Source organism: Myotis yumanensis, unplaced genomic scaffold (assembly GCF_028538775.1).
Source record: "Myotis yumanensis isolate MYYU_CA2020_CCGP unplaced genomic scaffold, mMyoYum1.0.hap1 SCAF_10, whole genome shotgun sequence".
In the NCBI taxonomy this organism is placed as follows: Eukaryota; Metazoa; Chordata; class Mammalia; order Chiroptera; family Vespertilionidae; genus Myotis; species Myotis yumanensis.
This window is the reverse complement of record NW_027223761.1, coordinates 56,589,299-56,610,487: the sequence shown is the minus strand read 5'-3', so window position 1 is coordinate 56,610,487 and position 21,189 is coordinate 56,589,299. Positions and strand designations below refer to the sequence as shown.

The following is a 21,189-nucleotide window of genomic DNA, read 5'->3' as shown; positions in this document are numbered from 1 at the left end:
CACTATCATCCTTACGTAGATTAGTATGAGTCTTCTATTTAGATTTCTCCAGTCCATTATCCAGAACTATGAGCAGTTAGCACATCTTTCCTAACATTGAATTTTGCCACTCATGTGTTTACATCTCCTAAATGGCTTTCTATTGCACTTAACACCAAAATTGGATTTTATGAGATTCTACATGGTCTGTCCCTTTATTAGCTTTCGAACCTCATCTTGTACCACTAACCCCTCCATTCTAGCCACACTTTCACATGACACACTTTTTATCCTTCATTTTATTGTTCTTTGTACTCATCAGGTTCCAGCTAAAGTCACCTTTAGAGAACTGATCTGTAAGCCCCAAGAGTACAGGGAACATTTATACCTTGTTCTCTCTTGACTCTTTAATTCTCAGGAGAGAGTCATAGCATAGATGTGTTATACATGTTTGTTAAATGAGTTAAAGAATAAGTTCCTGGTGCATAATGAGTGCTCAGTGAAAGATAATGATGGTAATTATCAATGCACATCATTGCACTTCTTTGTCATACTAGTTCTAGGAGCCCAGCGCGCGATTTGAAATTGCGAGGTGCCGCCCACCCTTCGACCCAGCCCTGCCTCCCTCTCTGGCCCTTGAAGCAGCTGCAGCTGCTGCTGATCAGGCCCTCCCCCAGCACAGGTGTGCAGAGGCCCCTGCCGTGCTGCCCTGCCCCTGACGCTGCGCGTGCAACCTCCTGTCCAGTTGACCCTTTACAGTGTCCAGGTTAATTAGCATATTTCTCTATTTATATTTATATACATATATATGTGTGTGTGTGTGTGTGTATATATATATATATGTATATATATATACACACACACACACACACAGTGGGGCCTTGACTTACAAGTGTCCCGACTAACGAGTTTTTCGAGATACCAGCCATCTCTCGGCTGATTTTTTGCTTTGATTTGCGAGCTAAAATTCGGGTTACGAGCCAGCCTCAGATACCCCACCGCTAGTTGGCACAGTGAACGTCACAGTGAACGCCATAACATCAGCCCAGCATCACGTGTCTCACTCGTTCACAATTGATTTGACATATGAGTAATTTGAGTTACGAGCTCCATCATGGAATGAATTAAACTCGTAATTCAAGGCCCCACTGTATAAGTGTCTCCCACTCAATAGTTAATAGATATTTGTACAGTGAGTTAAATAATTCATTTAGCTATAATAGGAAGACAGCATTTCAGTTTGGGTATATGCAACATGTTAAATATTATATATACGTGTTAATCTTTTTTCATTAATCATATATATATGTCTCAATATATAGGAGTTGCTTAAAATAGCTCCAATAAATAAAATGCATGGTACTGATATTTTAGTTTCATCTGTTTGATAGGCAATTTCTGGTCTCTCATATCACTTTGATACTTCTACATAATAAAAATGAGCCCTATTTTGTTATTGAGTTTGCTCACTAATATTCTGGATTTACTGATAAATTATAATTTCTTTTCCTTTAGAATTTTCTTTTTGTCTGCAGTAGAATTCACATGATCATGAAAATAAGCATTGGTCCCAGGTCTTTGGTCTAAGCAGAATGAAGGGAAAGCTTGAGAATATTCAGATAATTTCCAAATGAAAAAAATAACATTGTCTCCTAAATATTGCCAAAAACCTAGTTATTCTGGAACATCTAGTTATTTGAGGTGTTTTTAAATTTTATTTTAGTGTTTGGCACTATACAGAGGGAGCCTTTCTCTGTTGCCATAGGAAACAGTAGAAGAAACGATGAAAATGAGGGTGAGAGCGATTAGAAATGTAGTTCAGATTATACTCATTTTGCATCTGGGCTAGAATTTTTGCAGATCTGATGAGCTTTGGAAACTATTAGTACTCTTGAAGAACCATGGTAATTGCTTGAATTCCTGAAGAAACATCACCTATCTTTGAAAGGCGGTGCTTAGGGATTTAGTCACTTTAAAACAATTTGAGATCCTTGGTTGGCAGAGATGACAAGATACAAAATAAGTCTCTCATACAATCCTTTAAATAACCCAAATCACTAACTTGTCAGTTCCCTTTTACAAATGATGCTAGAATTTTCTGTAGGCAACTTGGCAAATTTTTTTCTTCTCTGGAGTTTATACTGAAATAATGACAATCTTCATAGCTATAATGAGTCTACTTGGAAGGATAGTCCAAATATGCATTCTCCCAGCCTGCTGAGTCTTCCTGATGTGGATTTTTTTTTTCCTGGATCAGAGATAGAGGACTGATTACTGGGAATTTTATTACAAGATTCTGTAATTACTTAGAAGACTCTGGAGAACCAAGAGAATTGACAGAGAATTTTCTGTTCTTCACTATCTAGCCATAGAATGCCCTTGGAAATTTACTAATAGAAAAGGCCATGTTTTAAATATGTACAGCCCTATTCAATATATAAAACATTAGCATGGTTGATATCATGCTGATTCCCATTGGGCTGCCTAGCACATATTATCCCCATTTTTTCAGATGAGGAATTCAGGTACTGAGAGAGAGGTTAAACAATTTACTAATACTTCCTGATAGTAGAATTGGAATCTTAACCTGAATATTTTCTCCAAAAATTGGTGTTCATGTCACTATGCTTGCTGCCGATATGTGGGACATTTTACTCTGCGATACCCCAAACTTCTTCCTTCTCTCCTGTAGAACATTTAACTTGGAAATACCCACAGTTGTCTTTGTTCTATCATGTATGAAAATTAGACACCACACTTATTTCATTAGAAAGATTATTCAACTTGCTTTACATTACACTTGAAGAAGGGGTATGTAGGCTTTCTTTAAGTAACTTTATCTTTATAATTGTATAATTAATGCATGCTCAATGCTGAAAATTTGGAAAGAAATAAAAAGCATTTCTAAAACAACAAATACCACTACCCAGCCATCAGCAATGTTTAATTTTGGGGGTTCATACTCCCTAAGGTTTTCTGTCCATAGCGTAGTTTTGCTTTTAGGATGCTTTCTCTCACCCCCAAGTGAGAACATGGTTCAGCTTGCTACACATATGGTTCAGTTTCCTATACTTCAAATGAATAAATGAAAAAAATATTAATCTAAGAAAGAAGGATCAAGAAGCTATATCACTTGCTTCATCACATCACAAAATTCACAAAGGAGACAAAGGATAGTCAGAAAGATTTTTATATTCTCTTTTACTTTCAAGTTATTTACATCATCAAAGACTCCTCTCTTTCCCCAATAGCATAGACCATCAGAGCTTTCCAAACTAGTGGCATTTACGCTATTAATACCTGTGCTATTTTTTCCCCCAGGTTTTGAAGATCATGATCACGTGGATTCATCTAACTAAACGGTACCTGGGGACATGGTGGTCCTTTAGAGAGCACATCTAAATTACTGGCTAATTTCTTGGTTTGCCACTCAGCGTAGGACATTGTTTGATTCTCTCTATCAGAACTCTCCTACGTTTTCCCCACCATGCTGTCTTTATTAGCTTGAACTCCTTTCCTAAAATGGTCCTTCTGTTGATCTTGTCAGTGCTGCTTTTGAAAGAAGATGTCCGTGGGAGTGCACAGTCTAGCGAGAGGAGGGTGGTGGCTCACATGCCGGGTGACATCATTATTGGAGCTCTGTTTTCTGTCCACCACCAGCCCACCGTGGACAAAGTTCATGAGAGGAAGTGTGGGGCAGTCCGCGAACAGTATGGCATTCAGAGAGTGGAAGCCATGCTGCACACCCTGGAAAGGATCAACGCAGACCCCACACTCCTGCCCAACATCACACTGGGCTGTGAGATAAGGGATTCCTGCTGGCACTCGGCTGTGGCCCTAGAACAGAGCATTGAGTTCATCAGGGACTCCCTCATTTCTTCGGAAGAAGAAGAAGGTTTGGTGCGCTGTGTGGATGGCTCTTCCTCCTTCCGCTCCAAGAAGCCCATAGTAGGGGTCATTGGGCCCGGCTCCAGTTCTGTGGCCATTCAGGTCCAGAACTTGCTCCAGCTTTTCAACATACCTCAGATTGCTTACTCGGCAACAAGCATGGATCTGAGTGACAAGACTCTGTTCAAGTACTTCATGAGGGTCGTGCCTTCAGATGCCCAGCAGGCTCGGGCCATGGTGGACATAGTGAAGAGGTACAACTGGACCTATGTGTCAGCTGTGCACACAGAAGGTATGTTTTCTTTACTTTCATGAAGTATGTGTTCTTAGGCGCTCAGCAGCTTCCCAGTTGAAATGTCAGGTTTTGGAAGGTGAAAATATTCTTAACTGTTTGGGATCTTTTGAGTTGCCCCATTCTATATCATTAATAAAGAAGGAACTGGGATGGCATATGTATAGAATGACAAAAATCTAAGATAAAGGAATGGTCACGTGGCCATTTGGCTAAATAGAATTTTTTTTTGGATTATGTATTGCATTATTTGCATTTCTGCTCTAATACTGCTAGAGATTTTTAAGTTTTTTAGCTCTTCATTGAACATCTCATATTTTTAACATTTTAAAGGTGTTCAACTGCGTACTATTTATGATAAAAAGAGATACACATAAATACACATAAGGAGTGAAGGCAGCCAGTTCTGGCCCAGGTATAATGTAGTAAGAAAAATACCAAACAGCTTAGTCTTACAACCACTTTTTCAACTGAGTATATCATTAAATGTGAAATGGAGATACATGTGAATTAGTTTTATCTTTGTATATAGCATACTTAGAAAATGTAAAATTTTAATAATTTAGTTTTAAATTGCTTCTGTATGCTCAAAGTTTAGTGGAGAAGGAAAATATGACAGGCTTTATAGCAGTTAATAATACTATTAGCCCTTTTATTGTATATTGTGTTTTTAAAATGCTTTTGTGTACATTATTTGTTAGTTCTTACCCAAGCCTGTTTGGGATGGTTTGGGTTTGACCTACAGAGTTTAAGGAACCCAAATGGTGAGACTCTCTTATTATGCAATTTTCCATCTAGGACAGTGGTTCTCAACCTTCCTAATACCGCTACCCTTTAATACAGTTCCTCATGTTGTGGTGACCCCTAATTTCATTGTTACAAATTGAACATAATTAAAATATTGTGATTAATTACAAAAACAATATGTAATTACATATGTGTTTTCCGATGGTCTTAGGCAACCCCTGTGAAAGGGTCGTTCAACCCCCAAAGGGGTCGTGACACACAGGTTGAGAACCGCTGATCTAGGAGAATATACTACACACACTATAGAAGGCCAAAAAAGGTTCCAAATACTTTTTATATCTTCTTCACTCATTGTGAGGGTTAGTTTAGACTTAAAAATCCTGCAATAACACTATCAGTGTGGTCCAAACAATCTAAACCTGTAAAATGTGGGCTTGCATTATTGAGAAATTAATGAAAGAACCAAAGAAATCTTAGTACAGAGCTTGGGAGCCAAGCACCGAGTAGATATAGCAAACTTTTATCATTAAGTGGCATAATATGGGTTTCACTGAATAGCCACTCATTAATATTCAGAATGGCATAAACATAAATTGGGCTTCTATATTGATTGAGATTTCTATGCCTCTGGAAATTTTCTTGTATAAATTTATAGTTAACTTACAGAGATGTTAATGTATAGAGATTTTGAGCAATGTTTAGGTGATTGAAGTAGGAGACCTTTGATTTTTTTTGGTCCAGTGATGAGATTTTTGTTATAAAATCCCTATTTCATTTGATTCTCACAAGTAGTTATACAAATAATCCAGATATTTTATTTCTGTTTTATTTTTAATATACATATATATTTTATTATTGATGTATTATAGATGCCCCCTATTCCCACCCTCATTGCCCCCTCCACCCAGTCCTTACCCCACCCCAGGCCTTCACTACACTGCTGTCTCTGTCCATGGGCTATGCATGTAAGTATATAAGTTCTTTAGTTAATCTCTTCCCACCCACCCCCATTTTAAAGTACGAATGTTTTAAGAGTTCAAATAATTCATCTAATAAATACCTAATAGCAATATCAGAGCCAGAAGTAAGGCTTATAGCTACTGACTCATAGTTCAGTGACCTATTATAATTTAGCAGGATCTAATGGAATCACACTCTCAGGATATATTTCTACAACACATATTTATTAAGCACAAATAAATGAAAGGCCCTCTGGTAGTTCTTATAAGGATAGCCCTTTGCTGTATACATCACTATCTTAGATGGGCATGCAGTCTGACAAAGGAGATGATTCAAGATGACAAGGAGTTAAAATATCTCTAAAGTAAATTGAATGAGAGCAAAAATCACATTCTACTCTGTAGTGATGGGGGCCATGGTGGAAATCTTAAAGAAGGAAATGCAATTTGACAGTTGCATTTTAACAGGAAGAACACTGACAATTGGTGAAAATTAAGAAGGGATGGATTTTCAGCAAAGAGCATGAGAAAATATGGGAAGGTAAGAAAGTAAAATAATGTTTTTTGGGGAAAAAACAAGGATAAAGGTATGTTTTGGTTTGCTTCAAAAAAATCAAGATTTTTTTAGGAACTTCCCTCTAGATTCCAAAGAGTAGGGCCATTCCATAGATGGTCACTATGTGGGAGATGCTTATCCAATATTGTCTTAAAAAAGAAACTTATCATCATGACTACCGGTTCTTACTAATTTAAACTGTTTTTGTTTTGTTTTTTAACTAAAATGTATACCAACAGCAATCCAATAAAATAAATAAATCATGATGCATCCAATGTATTATTAGATATCGATTAAAATTAATGAAGCATTCTATTGTGAGATTATAATTATATCCACGATCATTTCAGGTGAAAAAAGTGAGGGGAAGTCCTATGTGTATGGTATGTTACTTGAATTTATAAAAACCATTTGATTGGATATTCATAGAATTGCTCTTAGAGCAGAGCACAACTGATAACAATGGCTCCTTCTGGGGAGGAAATTTAAGTGGTTAGGGGATAGAGTGGAATAAATGAAACTTACTTTTCTTATATAACTTTTACATGTAAATATTTAAAGCTACATATTACATGCATAAACCATGTATTACAACAGAACAATTAAAGGAAAACAGGGTTTTTGTTTTGTTTTGTTTTGTTTTGTTTTTGTGGGCATAAACTAAGACAAAAATATTCTATTGCCAAATTTAGGCAAATTCAATTATTTAATTATTTAAATAGGCCAATAGAAATTTTGTTGCCCAATTCTGGCAAAGTGTTTGGATGATACCACCAGGATTCAGGAGAGAACAAATTTTGAATGTGAACATTTAAAGATTGGAAGAAATTCTCTTTGGTTTATCATTTTATGTAGTTTAGTGAAGAAGCATTTATATTCCTTTGATTGTAATCAAGTGCACATCTGGATAATGAGGTTATATACTGTTCCTTCTTACGGTTTATCAGAGGAGGAGCAGTGTGGTAGGAAGTTTCACAAGGTAAAACTCCCCCAGGATGAGAAAAGTGCTGGAGTAACAAGATACAACTCTGTTTGGTACTGTTAGAGCTTCCAGGTGATGCCTTGTTTTCTGTTGTTTGGTCCTTCAGGAAGTCAGTTCCTACTTGAGCCTTTTTCTGGTTGAATTGGAGTAATCCTATCCAGCCCTTGAGCACTCAGTCTCAGCATCCCAAATTTATTCCTACATCCTTATAATTATCCTTTGCTCAGCTGGTATTCCTCTTTCTTCAAGAATATAGACAATTACAAATGCTTTCACATAAGGCATTGAGGTCTATGAAAAGATGTCCCATTTAAAAAACAAACACTTTTTATCCCCCAAATTACCCATTTTATACTGAGACATGTCAGTACCTTGTCACTCAGTCCTCTTGTTAGCTATCACAAGATGTTTTTTTGGAGAACAGGTATGCTATTACAGAATATCAGAAGAGAACAAAAGGTGACTTTGGTTTCAGCTTCAAGGTTAATCTGTTACACTTGCTTTTTCCTTGATTTATGATTTTTTGTAGGATAAAGGACTGTGCATTTACTGTGGCTTATTGTATTATGCAGAAATTGTTCCTAGGTGTTTTAGGCAAAGAGATTAATAGTATGAAAAGAAAAACAAAACAAAATAGAAGGAAAAAAAATTAAGGGCAGACAACATTAGCTCTTGAACTATATGGAGGAAAGGAACAGGCAATGACTCATTTTTATTTATTTTTTACTCCTTTAAAGGAGTCAGTCAGTCTACCCTGTCTTTGCTATAAGAAGATTTAAGGGATTCTTTGCTTCAGTACTTTTGCAAACCTTGGTACATGTGCCCATTAATGCACAAGATCAGTGGTGCTCACCTACTTAGGGGTGGGCAGATGGACTGTTTTGGCTTTGATGACTTCCATTAATGATCCCCTTTGCTTTGTAACTTGATAGTTCCCTTCCACTCTCATGCCACACTGGTCTGTGACTGCCTCAGTCAATAGAATTTGGCAGAAGTGAGGACTCCCTTCCTAGTCTGTCTGTCTGGGAGCTCTGTCCTCACCATGTGAAGGAAAAGAGCACCCAGGTTTTCTACATGAGACCATTTTGGGCCACTTGACCTCAACTATGTGAGAGAACCCAACACAGAGCAGCACAACTGCCTTCCTGTCTCACAGTTATTTGCAGTCACACAAGAAAGCCCAGCTGAAACTGTAAACTACCCAGCTAACCATACATTTATGAGCAACAGTAATAGCTTCAGTATAAACATATTCATCCCAGTATAAAATTCATTTAAATTTTAATCTTCCCCCCAAAATGGGATACTGCTACAATGTTTAAACCTCAAAAAGTTTTTAAAATATATTGACATACATTTATAGTCTTGATATTTAAATGTGAAATAAAATGAATAAATGCTGTGGGCAAAAAGGACATTTTAAAATGCTTCACTCATACTTTTGTAACTAGAGATTTGATAATTCCCTAAAGCCCGAATGCTTTGAATAGTCACACACTTGTATATAGTCCATTATTCCCCCTTGATCTAGCTTAATTTTAGGGAGAAAAGTAACTACAGATTGTATTTTATACACAAAACTGTGAATATTATACTTTACAGGTGACATACAGGATTTTCACACCACAATTGTTTGCTGACTTGAGTTGAAACTTCACTGAATATCCCCAAGGCAGAGTGCCTAGCACATAATAAGCACTCAAAGACTCTTTGCTGAATGGGTGAATTTGTGTTAAAATAGTACCTACCTCACTGTTTATGAACATATAGCATGTGGATAAGTACCACACACTTTTAATTTTTCACAGTTTTATTTCTTTAGAAAAATGAGGTGCCAAAATGCCTCCCTTGATTAATTGCAAAATGCTATTCACACCCCATTCCATTTTTTGTTTGCACTGGTTCTTGAATTTATTATTTCCACCTAATGATAATAGAATGCTAATTCGCTCTAGCCAACAAATATGTCAGTGATGCTCTTGGGGGGAAAGTGTACCAATAAGTTGTACTGGTAATGTGACAATCATTAAAACATGGTCTTCAGCCTAACCTACATATTGTAATGTTGTGCCACTTGTAGGTTATGATATCGTTTTCCATCAATTATTTTAAAACGTGATAGCAATCTGGCTTTGGTTGTAAGACCGTCAATGTGATTCATAGTCCAACTTCTAAAAAAGTTGCATTTAACTTCTTAAAAAAATGGAAATATATATCCCCCATCACACCTTTTCTGTTGTGATTACATCAAAACAACAATTTAGGTTGGAAAGACCAGAAATGTCATTATGGGCTCTACTGAGTACTTTTTAAAAAGATTTTATTTTCTTTCTCCAGAGGTTAAGTAGTGCTGAGAGTTGAGGTGAATTTTGAGATGATCATGATGATAATTCAGACACATAAACTACTGGTAGCTTTTAGAACGTTAACACTGGAAGGGTTTTAGATGAGCACTTAATCTAACCCCTTTATCTGACAGTTGAGAAAACAAAGTCAGGACAAGTAACTTGGCCTTACTTGTACATAATTCTTTACAGACTTGGGTCTTAGAACTCAAGATTACTGTCCAGAATTTTGTTTATGCATAATCGTTGAAGATAATTACTGAAGTTCTTTATTTTTGCCATTGCATGACCTCTCCATTTTATTGCTGTACTCCTTTTCCCTTCATCTGAATGATGCCAATCTGCTGAAACTCTTAATGCTCATTTTAAATAGCAGCAGGGACCACAAATGGCTTGGTTCATGTAAAAATTAGCTTTGAGAAATAGTATGGTCCCTTTGTTCTTGACCTGTAAATTTGATGAAGTACTTCTTTGCCTGGGTCATATTAAGATTTGAAGAAACTTTGAAATATTTTTCTTTGCTTTATAAACATCCTAAAAACATTAGACCCATAAATCTTCGTAAGTGTGGATTGATTGGATAATTATATTGGTTACCACTGACAAAACAATACATAAAAGCCAGAAGATGCAATGACTTTTAGGTAGATTCTTCATTACATTAGATCATAGATCCATAATTCTGGAGATTCAGTGACAAATGTAATAATAAAGAAGCAATTTTTCGTATTCATGTCATTGTCAAACTGTATCGTCAGTAGTGAAGGGAAAAAGCGGTAGCCCTGGGAAGAGCGTTCAGAGGGGTCCTACTTCTTATCTTCCAGATAGAAGATAGCCCCTCAGAGAGTTATTATTGTCTCAGGAAACAAAAATGGGATTCACTGACATACCTAGCTGTGGCCAGGGCAAGATCTTCCCTATTTTCAGTTTTATGTTTGTTTGCTTTTTAATATAAGTTCTGGCTTGGCCTCTGACTCCCCTATAAAATACTCCGGCTTGAGGTAAAATAACATCCTCTTATTTTCTCAGGTACATTTTCTCAGGTACCATTGCTGTCCATTCACTGCTGAAAGTACTAGAATTTTCCCCCAAATACTCCATCCCTAGGATAACTATATTAGAAGAAACTTTTTTTTTCAGAGGATGCCACTACACCGCTCCCCCAGCACACACAAATAAATACCTGGGATGATGTGTAAATGTGAGCACTATAGTTCTAATCAAGCCAATGCTTCTTTCAATGTGAAGATAATCTCTGAGTGAGTATGCCTGTTAGGTGTTTGGTACCTATCTATTTTATGGTTGGGAGCAGAACAAATAGTATATTCTCCTTTAGTCTTTGTTATTCCGATCTCACAGAGATAACATTATTGTCTGAGCTTTAGAGTTTGCATATTCAAAAGGTCTATTCCTTCTATCTACTAAAGAACTGGTCTTGTGATTCAATTCCTCAGTCATCATACCTTATTAGCTGCTAGGTTTATAAGGTTTAGTAATGAGTAACAGATGTTGCTTCTGATTGAGGAAAGCTGAGGAATGGGAGGGCATAGTGTGAAGTTTTTATATTCCAATGCAAAACAATTTTTGCACAGCAAACTCTACTGATTACACAGGAAGCAAGCACAGAAGAAAAAAACAAAGATCCACAAAACTCTAAAAAGAGGATCTTTTTACTTCCTTCTTTCTCTTTCTCGGTCGCTCGTTTTATTTGCTATACTAGAGGCCCGTTGCACAAAAATTTGTGCACTCGGGGCATGGGTGGGGGGGGTCCCCCAGCCCGGCCTGTGCCCTCTCGAAGTCTGGGACCCCTCGGGAGATAACGACCTGCTGGCTTAGGCCTGCTCCCGGGTGGCAGAGGGCAGGCCCAATTCCTAAGTGCAGCCCCTGGTCAGGCTCAGAGCAGGGCCGATTGGGGAGTTGGGACGCCGCCCCACCATGCACAGAGCAGGGCGGATCGGGAGGTTGCAATGCCACCCTCAGTCACGCTCAGGGTAGGGCCAATTGGGGGGTTGGGGCAGCGCCCCCGTCACACTCAAGGCAGAGTTGATGGGGAGGTTGCGGCACCACCCCCTGTCACACACAGAGCAGGGCCCATCAGGGGGTTGGGGTGCTGCCCCCTGTCACGCACAGAGCAGGGCCCATCAGGGGTGTTGGGGCTCCGTACCCTGTCACGCACAGAGCAGGGTTGATCAGGGGGTTGAGGAGCTCCCCACTGTCACTCACAGAGTAGGGCCGATAGGGGAGTTGGGGCACCATCCCCTGTCACACACAGAGCAAGGCCCGTGGAGGGGGGTTGGGGCGCCACCCTCTATCATCCACAGAGCAGGGCCGATCAGGGGGTTGGGGCGCCGCCACTGTCACACTCGGGGCAGAACTGATGGAGAGGTTATGGCTCTACCCTGTCACACACAGAGCAGGGCCCATGGGGGGGGGGGGGGGGCGGGTTGGGGCGCCGCACCCTGTCACACACAGAGCAGGGCGGATCAGGGGGTTGGTGCGCTGCACCCTGTCAAACACAGAGCCGCAGGGCAATCAGGGGATTGGGGAGCTCCCCCCTATCAGGCACAGAGCAGGGCTGATCAGGGGGTTGGGGCGCCTTCCCCTGTCATGAACAGAGCAGGGCGGATAGGGAGATTGTGGCCCCGCCCCCTGTCACACACAGAGCCACAGGGCGATCAGAGGTTTTGGGCGCTGCCCCCTGTCACGCTGATCCCGGTGCCGGGAGGCATATTACCCTTTTACTATATAGAATAGAGGCCTGGTGCATGGGTGGGGGCCGGCTGGTTTGCCCTGAAGGGTGTCCTGGATCAGGGTGGGGGTCCCCACTGGGGTGCCTGGCCAGTCTGGGTGAGGGGCTGAGGGCTGTTTTCCGGAAGCGAGTGACTGAAGCTTCCAACCACTCCTTGTTTTCTTTTTTTTTTTTTTATTCTGGGCCAGCTTTAGCTCTGAGGCCTCGGCGCTGAAAACATCGATACAATGTTGCTAAAGCCCTGCTGACTGAAAGCCGGTTTCTGGGCTTTTGTTTAGCTTCTTATTTGCAACATAGTACATAGTTGCTTAGAGTTGCAACTGAGAGGCCGGAAAGGGAGGCGGGGAACGTTGGAGTCCGTAGTCACTGGAGCAAGCAAGCCTCATGTTCGCTTCCAGCTGCCTGGCTGCCGGCCGCCATCTTGGCTGACAGTTAATTTGCATATACTCACTGATTAGCCAATGAAAAGGGTAGCGGTCGTACGCCAATTACCATGTTTCTCTTTTATTAGTGTAGATTTTCCTCATCTCTTTAGTTACAAAACATTTTTATATTTGATAGGCTGTTTAATAAGTCTGATCAAGAGTAATAGTCTTCTCATTATAACAGTAATTTTAAAGTAGTTTGAAAAAAGATAAAGATTACATTAATGATATCTTGGAGGTGAAAAAATAGTTAAAAGAACAAATTTGACTAAAGTAAATATCACTGACATCAAAATTTTCCTATGTGACTCTGAGAAAGTCACTTCAACGCCTTCCTTCACCTGTCATATGAAAGGGGCTAGAAAGGATGTTCTTGGAGATCCCTTCTATGCCACCTGCTCTTCACATGCTTCCACAGACCACACCTGGCCTGGATGAAACATTGGGTGTCACATTTAAAATAAGATAAATAAATAAGGAGAGTCACCAAAATTGTTATGTGACGTGAAACCATGTCTTCAAAGAATAAAGCTAGCAGAGAGGAGACCAGACACAGCAGGGCACTGACCACTATTTTGAGGTATTTGGAAAATTCATATGGAGAGGAACTGGATTCACTCTAGAAGGCCAGGAGCATGACAAAGAGCTAATTACTGAAATGCCAGAGTAACCAATTGTGGTTCAACATTTTAAAAAGGATATTTTTGCTAATTAATAGGACTGTTCAATGAAGGAAATAATGATCAGTTTTCTGTAACTCCTGTGCACAAGCCCGAAATGGACAATCCATTAGGGTTGCCGAAGAAGGAACACATGAGGCCAAAAGGGATAAAGAATTATGAATATACTAGAGGCCCGGTGCACAGAAATTTGTGCACCTGGGGGGGCGGGTGTCCCCCAGCCCGGCCTGTGCCCTCTCGCAGTCTGGGACCCCTCAGGAGATAATGACCTGCTGGCTTAGGCCTGCTCCCGGGTGGCAGAGGGCACACCCAATCCCTAGGTGCAGCCCCTGGTCAGGCTCAGAGCAGGGCCGATTGGGGAGTTGGGGCGCCGCCCCCTGTCATGCACAGAGCAGGGAGGATCGGGAGGTTGCGGTGCCACCCTCAGTCACGCTCAGGGTAGGGCCGATTGGGGGGTTGGGGCACCGCCCCCTGTCACACTCAAGGCAGGGTCAATGGGGAGGTTGTGGCGCCACCCCCTGCCACACACAGAGCAGGGCCGATCAGGGGGTTGGGGCACTGCCCCCTGTCACTCACAGAGCAGGGCCGATCAGGGGGTTGGGGCGCTGCCCCCTGTCACTCACAGAGCAGGGCCCATCAGGGGGGTTGGGGCTCCGTACCCTGTCACGCACAGAGCAGGGTCGATCAGGGGGTTGGGGAGCTCCCCCCTGTCACTCACAGAGTAGGGCCGATAGGGGAGTTGGGGCACCGCCCCCTGTCACACACAGAGCAGGGCAGATCAGGGGGTTGGGGCGCTGCACCCTGTCACACTCAGGGCAGGGCCAATGGTGAGGTTATGGCTCTACCCTGTCACACACAGAGCAAGGCCCGTGGAGGGGGGTTGGGGCGCCACCCTTTATCACCCACAGAGCAGGGCTGATCAGGGGGTTGGGGCACTGCCACTGTCACACTCAGGGCAGGGCCGATGGAGAGGTTATGGCTCTACCCTGTCACACACAGAGCAGGGCCGATCAGGGGGTTGGTGCACTGCACCCTGTCACACACAGAGCCGCAGGGCGATCAGGGGATTGGGGAGCTCCCCCCTATCAGGCACAGAGCAGGGCTGATCAGGTGGTTGGGGCGCCTTCCCCTGTCACGAACAGAGCAGGGCGGATGGGGAGGTTGTGGCCCCACCCCCTGTCACACACAGAGCCGCAGAGTGATCAGGAGGTTTGGGCGCTGCCCCCTGTCACCCTGATCCGGGTGCCGGGAGGCCTCGCGGCTTCACTGATCCTGGTGCTGGGAGGCATATTACCCTTTTACTATATTGAATAGAGGCCTGGTGCATGGGTGGGGGCCGGCTGGTTTGCCCTGAATGGTGTCCTGGATCAGGGTGGGGGTCCCCACTGGGGTGCCTGGCCAGTCTGGGTGAGGGGCTGAGGGCCGTTTTCAGGCTGGCGGGTGACTGAAGCTCCCAACTGCTCCTTTTTTTCTTTTCTTTTTTTTCTATTCTGGGCCAGCTTTAGCTCTGAGGCCTCACTGCTGAAAGCAGGTTTCTGGCCTTTACCTTCTGTATTTGATACAATGTTGTGGTCCAGCTGGCTGAAGCCTGGCTGACTAAAGCTGGTTTCTGGGGTTTTGTTTAGCTTCTATATTTGCAACATAGTTGCTTAGAGTTGCAGCTGAGAGGCCGGCAAGTCAGGCGGGGAAACGTTGGAGTCCACCATCACTGGAGCAAGCAAGCCTCCCTGCTCGCTTCAGTGCATGGCTGCCGGCCGCCATCTTGGCTGACAGTTAATTTGCATAAGGATATACTGATTAGCCAATGGGAAGGGTAGTGGTCGTACGCTAATTACCATGTTTCTCTTTTATTAGTGTAGATTAGGTCATCTGGTAAACCAAATGGTCTGAGCCCCCAAATGGTGCGAGCAACCAGGGACAGGGAGCCAGAGATTTTAAAGGACTCTAGGTGGGCTTTATTCTGGGTGGAAAATTTTCTGGGTGGGTCCAGAGGGGAAAAGATAGTGGTTTAACAAGTAGAATGTGGTCTTATGAAGTGAAATGTAGTTTAAAGGAAAGGGAATGTCAGTTGTGAAGTGGTCTAAAGGTCAGTTCTTAGGGGAGAGGGTGTTGGTTCAATTATTTGATCAGACCTAACACAACCACTTGGAGGGGATATGGAAAATGAACTTAAGCCTCAATAGAGGGAGGAAAGGAGTTGGACTATTGGTCTTGTTTTGGGTAATTCCTATTATTGACAATCAAATGTCATTTAACTGGGATTCTATTATTCTGTAAGTTAAAACATGGTCATACGTACTATAATATTTCATGAATTTGTTAGTTGATTCATTTATTTCATAACACAGTCTGATAATGTTACATTTTATAGATTAGAGAGTAGGTATAGAAAAAATGTTTCCCCCAGAGAACTGCAACTGGTTAGTGACAGAACAAGGATTTGGACCTAAGGCCAATTCTTTTTAATTAAGTTCAAACTTCCTGTCTTTATATTGAGGTAGTTATGACTTGAAGAAAAACTGGAATGCACACCCATTGATTCTTTTCCCTTCCTTAGAAAACAAGAAAACACCATTTGTTTCCCCACAGAGAAAATCTTTCTCTAATATTCCTTGTGTCTTTTTATCTGGCTTTGAAAGCAGCACATTTCCTTGTTCCCATGGAAAGAATTAATTACAGAAAAAATAAAATAAATTAAGGAGGACGTATGTGGCAACAAGACCTCACAGAAGACCTACAGTGAGTCTGATGATAAGTACAGACTGTACCTTGTTGTTTCTATTCAAATCTCTATTGCAGACTCCCTACTCCATCCTTCAGATGCCAATTATGGGAGGAAGCAGTATGGTACACATTTTTAAGAGCTGGAGGACATATTGTTAAGTGCTGCAGCCTTATGTATGAAAAACTTCTTTGGAATTCATCAGGACTAGGAGTTATGACATCTCATTTTGGCACATTTGCAAATACTTTAGAAAGACTTCTCAATTTAACCAAATGTTGAGGAGACTTTTTGGCAAGAGGTGTGATTGCCAGATGTGTTCGTTTTGGGGGACTTTGAAACAATAGATTGTGCTGCAATGATGAGTTTTATGCATCAATATTCATACAGGCACTCTCACACACACAGACTTTCAAAAGAATAAGATTATCTACCCACTGGTTTTTCAAAAAATACATAGTAACCCATGAGTTATTTATAAGACCAATTTATTGGGTTGCAACCAGCAGTCAACATAGAGTAAAATGGGATACAATATATTATAAATATCAGAGTGTATTACAGGATAGAAAGAGTAGATATTGTTTTGTAAATTTTTATTGTAGTTGCACATAGCTAGCCATATGTGCACTGTCCTATATAATAAAAGGCTAATATGCAAATCAACTGAACTGCAAAACTACCGGTTGCTATGATGTGCACTGACCACCAGGGGGCAGATGCTCAACACAGGAGCTGCCCCTGGTAGTCAGTGTTCTCCCAGAGGGGGAGCAGCGCTCAGCCAGAAGACGGGCACATGGCTGACAAGCACAGTGGTGGTGACAGGAGCCACTCCCGCCTCTTCGGCAGTCGGACATCCCCCGAGGACTCTTGGACTATGAGAGCGTGCAGGCTGGGCTGACAGAACCCCTGGAGTGCACGAATTTCGTGAACCGGGCCTCTAGTATAAGATAACTCAGTGTGCTAGTGCTTTAGCACAGTTATAAGTGGATCCCATAACTTCTCCTCCAATTGTGGAGAAGAATTATGGCGTAGTAAAATGAGCAAAATCTGGAAAGTTCCAGAGCTAGGGTGTGTGTGTGTGTGTGTGTGTGTGTGTGTGTAGGGAGTGGAAACAGGAGATTGGAGATAGAAAGGTATTTACTTTTATAACAAACATCTTTTGTATATAAAAGTCAGCAAAATTAATAACTTCTTTGTAAATTTCAATTTGAACATGCTAACCTTCACTAGTCAGTAACTGCAACTTGTTAATGAAGCTGAGTTGTAGTACATTGAGGCATTCCATAGGCCTGAGTATAAAATTAAAGGAAATAATATGAACCTTAGGAAATAAAACATTAGATTGAAAATTAACTGATGCTCTTTTAAAATTGTTATAGATAAAATAATAACAATGACAGTAGTAATAATTATTTTAATCAAGTATTTACTGTGATATCAGAAATTATCAGATTTTTTCTGTTCTATAAAGTGATATTACAATATATATTTTAGTGCTATTATTAGTATACTAGTGGCCTGGTACACAAAATTCATGCATGAGGGGGGTTCGCTTAGCCCAGCCTGCACCCTCTCCAATCGGGGACCTCTTGGGGAATGTCCAACTGCCGGTATAGTTGGAAGTCGGACATCCCTCTTGTAATCTGGTACCACTGGCTCCTAACTGCTCACCTGCTTGCCTGTCTGATTTCCCCTAACTACCTCTGCCTGTCTGATTGCCCCTAACTGCCCTCCTCTGCTGGCCTGGTCACCCACAGTGGCCCTCCCCTGCCAGCCTGATCTCACCCCCAACTGCCCTCCCCTGCTGGCCTGATTTCACCGCCAACTGCCCTCCCCTGCCAGCCTGGTTTCCCCCAACTGCCTCTGCCTTGGCCCCTACCACCATGGCTTTGTCCGGAAGGTAGTCAGACGTCCTTAAGATGGCTGGTTGACCCGGTCTAATTAGCATATTACCCTTGAATTAGTATAGATAAATTATATAGGCTAGGATTGCTTAAATAGGAGGTTGGAGCCTTTTTCAGCAGGAGGAGATGCTCTTGGCAGACAAAAATACATAATCCCTATATCTGGACTGATAATCAGCCATATGCACTATACTGCCAAACTGGTCATTAAAATATTGAACCACTTTCTTACACCTTACACCAAATAACTGTTGCCCTTAAAACCCCTCCTCAGCCCCCACCTTAGGTTCTGCCTTGCAGTTCACCCAGATTACGTTCTGATTGGTTGGTTTCTATGCTAGTCAGCGTCAGAAGCTCTGCCTCCTAGTCAGCCATTGGCTCCTGGCACTTCACCCAGATTTGGTTCTGATTGGTCATTTTCTATGCGAGTCAGCATCAAAAGCTCCACCTCCTAGGCAGCCATTGGCTCCTTGCAGTTCAGCCAGATTTGGTTCTGATTGGTCGGTTTCTATGCCAGTCAGCGTCTCTGGGCCTATCTCTAGGCATGATCAGACAGGCAGGGATGATCAACAGCCACCCCAGGCTGCTGGTGAGCGGGCTGAACTGCTGATCTTTCAGAGAGAGAAAGGTGCGGCTGCTGGCGATGCCCAGAGAGAGAGAGAGAAGCAGAGTCTGCTGATCAGCCCCGCCTCTCTCTCCTGGAGAGATCAGCAGTTCAACCCGCTCACCAGTCACCGCCCACCAGAGCCTGTTGGGCACGCAGCCTGGCATTAGGTTGAGCCTTCAGTAGTTTGGGACATTATGGACCCTGGATTTTTATATATTAGGATAATTGTTAATATTATCTGAAAGTCAGTCTTACCCACAGCTAAAATAAAAAGTAGATATAATATGAAGCAAAAATAATATGTCTGTGTTCCTTTTCTCAAAGACTCTAAGAATAGAACTATTTGCATCTTTGACAATTCAAAAATTTTCATCATATTCTCTTGGTTATATAACTTCTTTTCAGAAGCCATATATCTGCATTGCACGAGATTGGGTTAGGATTCCAAGCCTTGAGTCTCCCTCTAATGAGGGTAGAGAGCCATTAATTCTTTAAGAATGTATTATCGCATTGCCATATGATAGATTTTTATTCTTTAGATAAGCTGAATATAAAAGTTAAGTAAGACATATTTAAGCATCCTATGAGTTTAATTTCAATTTCATGGAATTTGAAAAAAATTAAATTACAAATGAAGCTTGTACTTAATGTTTTATTAAAGTAAACAGAGAAAAGACAGTAAAACTGTATTAAGACACTAAAAAAATAACACCCCATCTGGTTATTTTATTTGTAATCAAACTTAATTTGATTGCTTTAAATTCCCAAATTAGTACACTCATCTCTCATTATACAAACATAATTATTCTCCTTTTTTTGTTCAGAGGAAGTAAAAATACATAGAGCATTGATTTCTACTATATTTAATGTTAAAACCTAAGTTTTATTAAGTAATACTAAAGAATTAAGCTGGCAATAATAATTATTTGGATTTGTATACACACACACAAAATGCAAAAAAAAAAAAATCCAAATTAGTTGAGTTTGATGGTACTTTTATTTGCCAACTTGTGTGAAGTTATAAAGATAACTAAAAATTTATGGAAATATTTTGAGAGAATTTTTCTGCACAAAATAAATAATACATTTTTGACAAAGTTCAATCTATTTCAGTAGAGTTACATGTAGTATGTAAAAGCACATCTCATCGAGCTTGAGGTCTATGTGATGTTACAACAAATGAATTAATTTATTCACTAATTTGAAAATACTTATTGAGAATATATTCTGTACTAGCTAGCCTCTGTGGTACATGCTGTGAAGAAAGGGAGATGGAAGCACTTGCCAGTCCGTCTTTTTGCAGATATACACCAAACCATGCCTCATATTAATATCAAGTTTACCCCCATAGAAAGAATACGGTTTTGTGAAAAAAAGAAACTCATAAAGTGACACACACAGTATGACAAAGGAGAACTGTATTAAGAAACTAGATCGGAAGAAAGAAGTCTTTATTAAGCATAATTTGGGAAATTATAGAGCTTAAATATTTTTTGATAAGAAAACTTTCTTCACTTACCAGTCCTCACCAAACAGTACTAGTGATACATGATCTCAGAAGCAGGCTATTGCATGGCTAAGGTGAAGAGGGAGGGATATTTATTGGAAGTAAAAAGAAAAAGAAAACAGTGACGTATTGTCATTTTGTTTAGCACAGTGTGATTCTGTAGTTGCCTACCACTTAATATTCTGGGATGGCAGGGAGCCATGTAGAGCCACAGGTGACCTACTTATGCTTTTGTTTATACTATTCAATGTCTTCTGCTCTAGTCTGAAGTTAATAAGTATTGTTCCATCCAAGATAGGAAGTCTGAGATAGATGCCATTAATAGTATTGTTTTAAAATAAAAAGCTAAGATTTAAATCTCCCTCATTAATGGCTATAGCAGACAACCTCAAACAATAAATATAAAAGGCATAACTAAAACATTGTCCAGCTTGCTTAACAAAATTGATATCATTTCTTTTTATGAGTTTTAGACCTCTGATAATTATGTAATTATGTGGAACGCTAGGAAAACTTAAAAACTTTTAATCCTGTCTAATCATGCTACATTTTTCCTGGCACAGATTTAACATTATTACTGATATTACTCAATTTCAAACTTTTTTCTGATTTTGATGTTTCTTAGTATCCGCTTTTCTTAAATTCTCAACCTTCTTGTTCCCTGGGTGCTTTCTGAGTCTTAAAGTCTCCTTTCAAGTTCTTTTGAGTAATCAATAGGATTAATGGTTGTACTGAATTGGTTTCACTTTTTTGAAAAGCGCCCTTGAAGGAAGCTGTGCTATATTGTGACTATGGCGACTAGTAATTTGGGTTTGTTTGGGGCAGGACCTTTCTCTTCTAGCCT

General features: G+C 40.8%; 1 protein-coding gene across 3 annotated transcripts in view; it reads left to right on the top strand.

Annotated features, from left to right (window-relative positions):
- The window catches only part of GRM5 (glutamate metabotropic receptor 5), a 443,750-nt gene that overhangs the window by 14,085 nt on the left and 408,476 nt on the right, over positions 1-21,189 (top strand). For all 3 annotated transcript variants that reach the window (XM_070425829.1, XM_070425827.1, XM_070425828.1), the window contains exon 2: positions 3,301-4,159. In XM_070425829.1, the coding sequence (XP_070281930.1) occupies positions 3,502-4,159 (658 nt within the window). In that variant the 5' untranslated portion in view covers positions 3,301-3,501. The remainder of the gene's footprint in view (positions 1-3,300; positions 4,160-21,189) is intronic.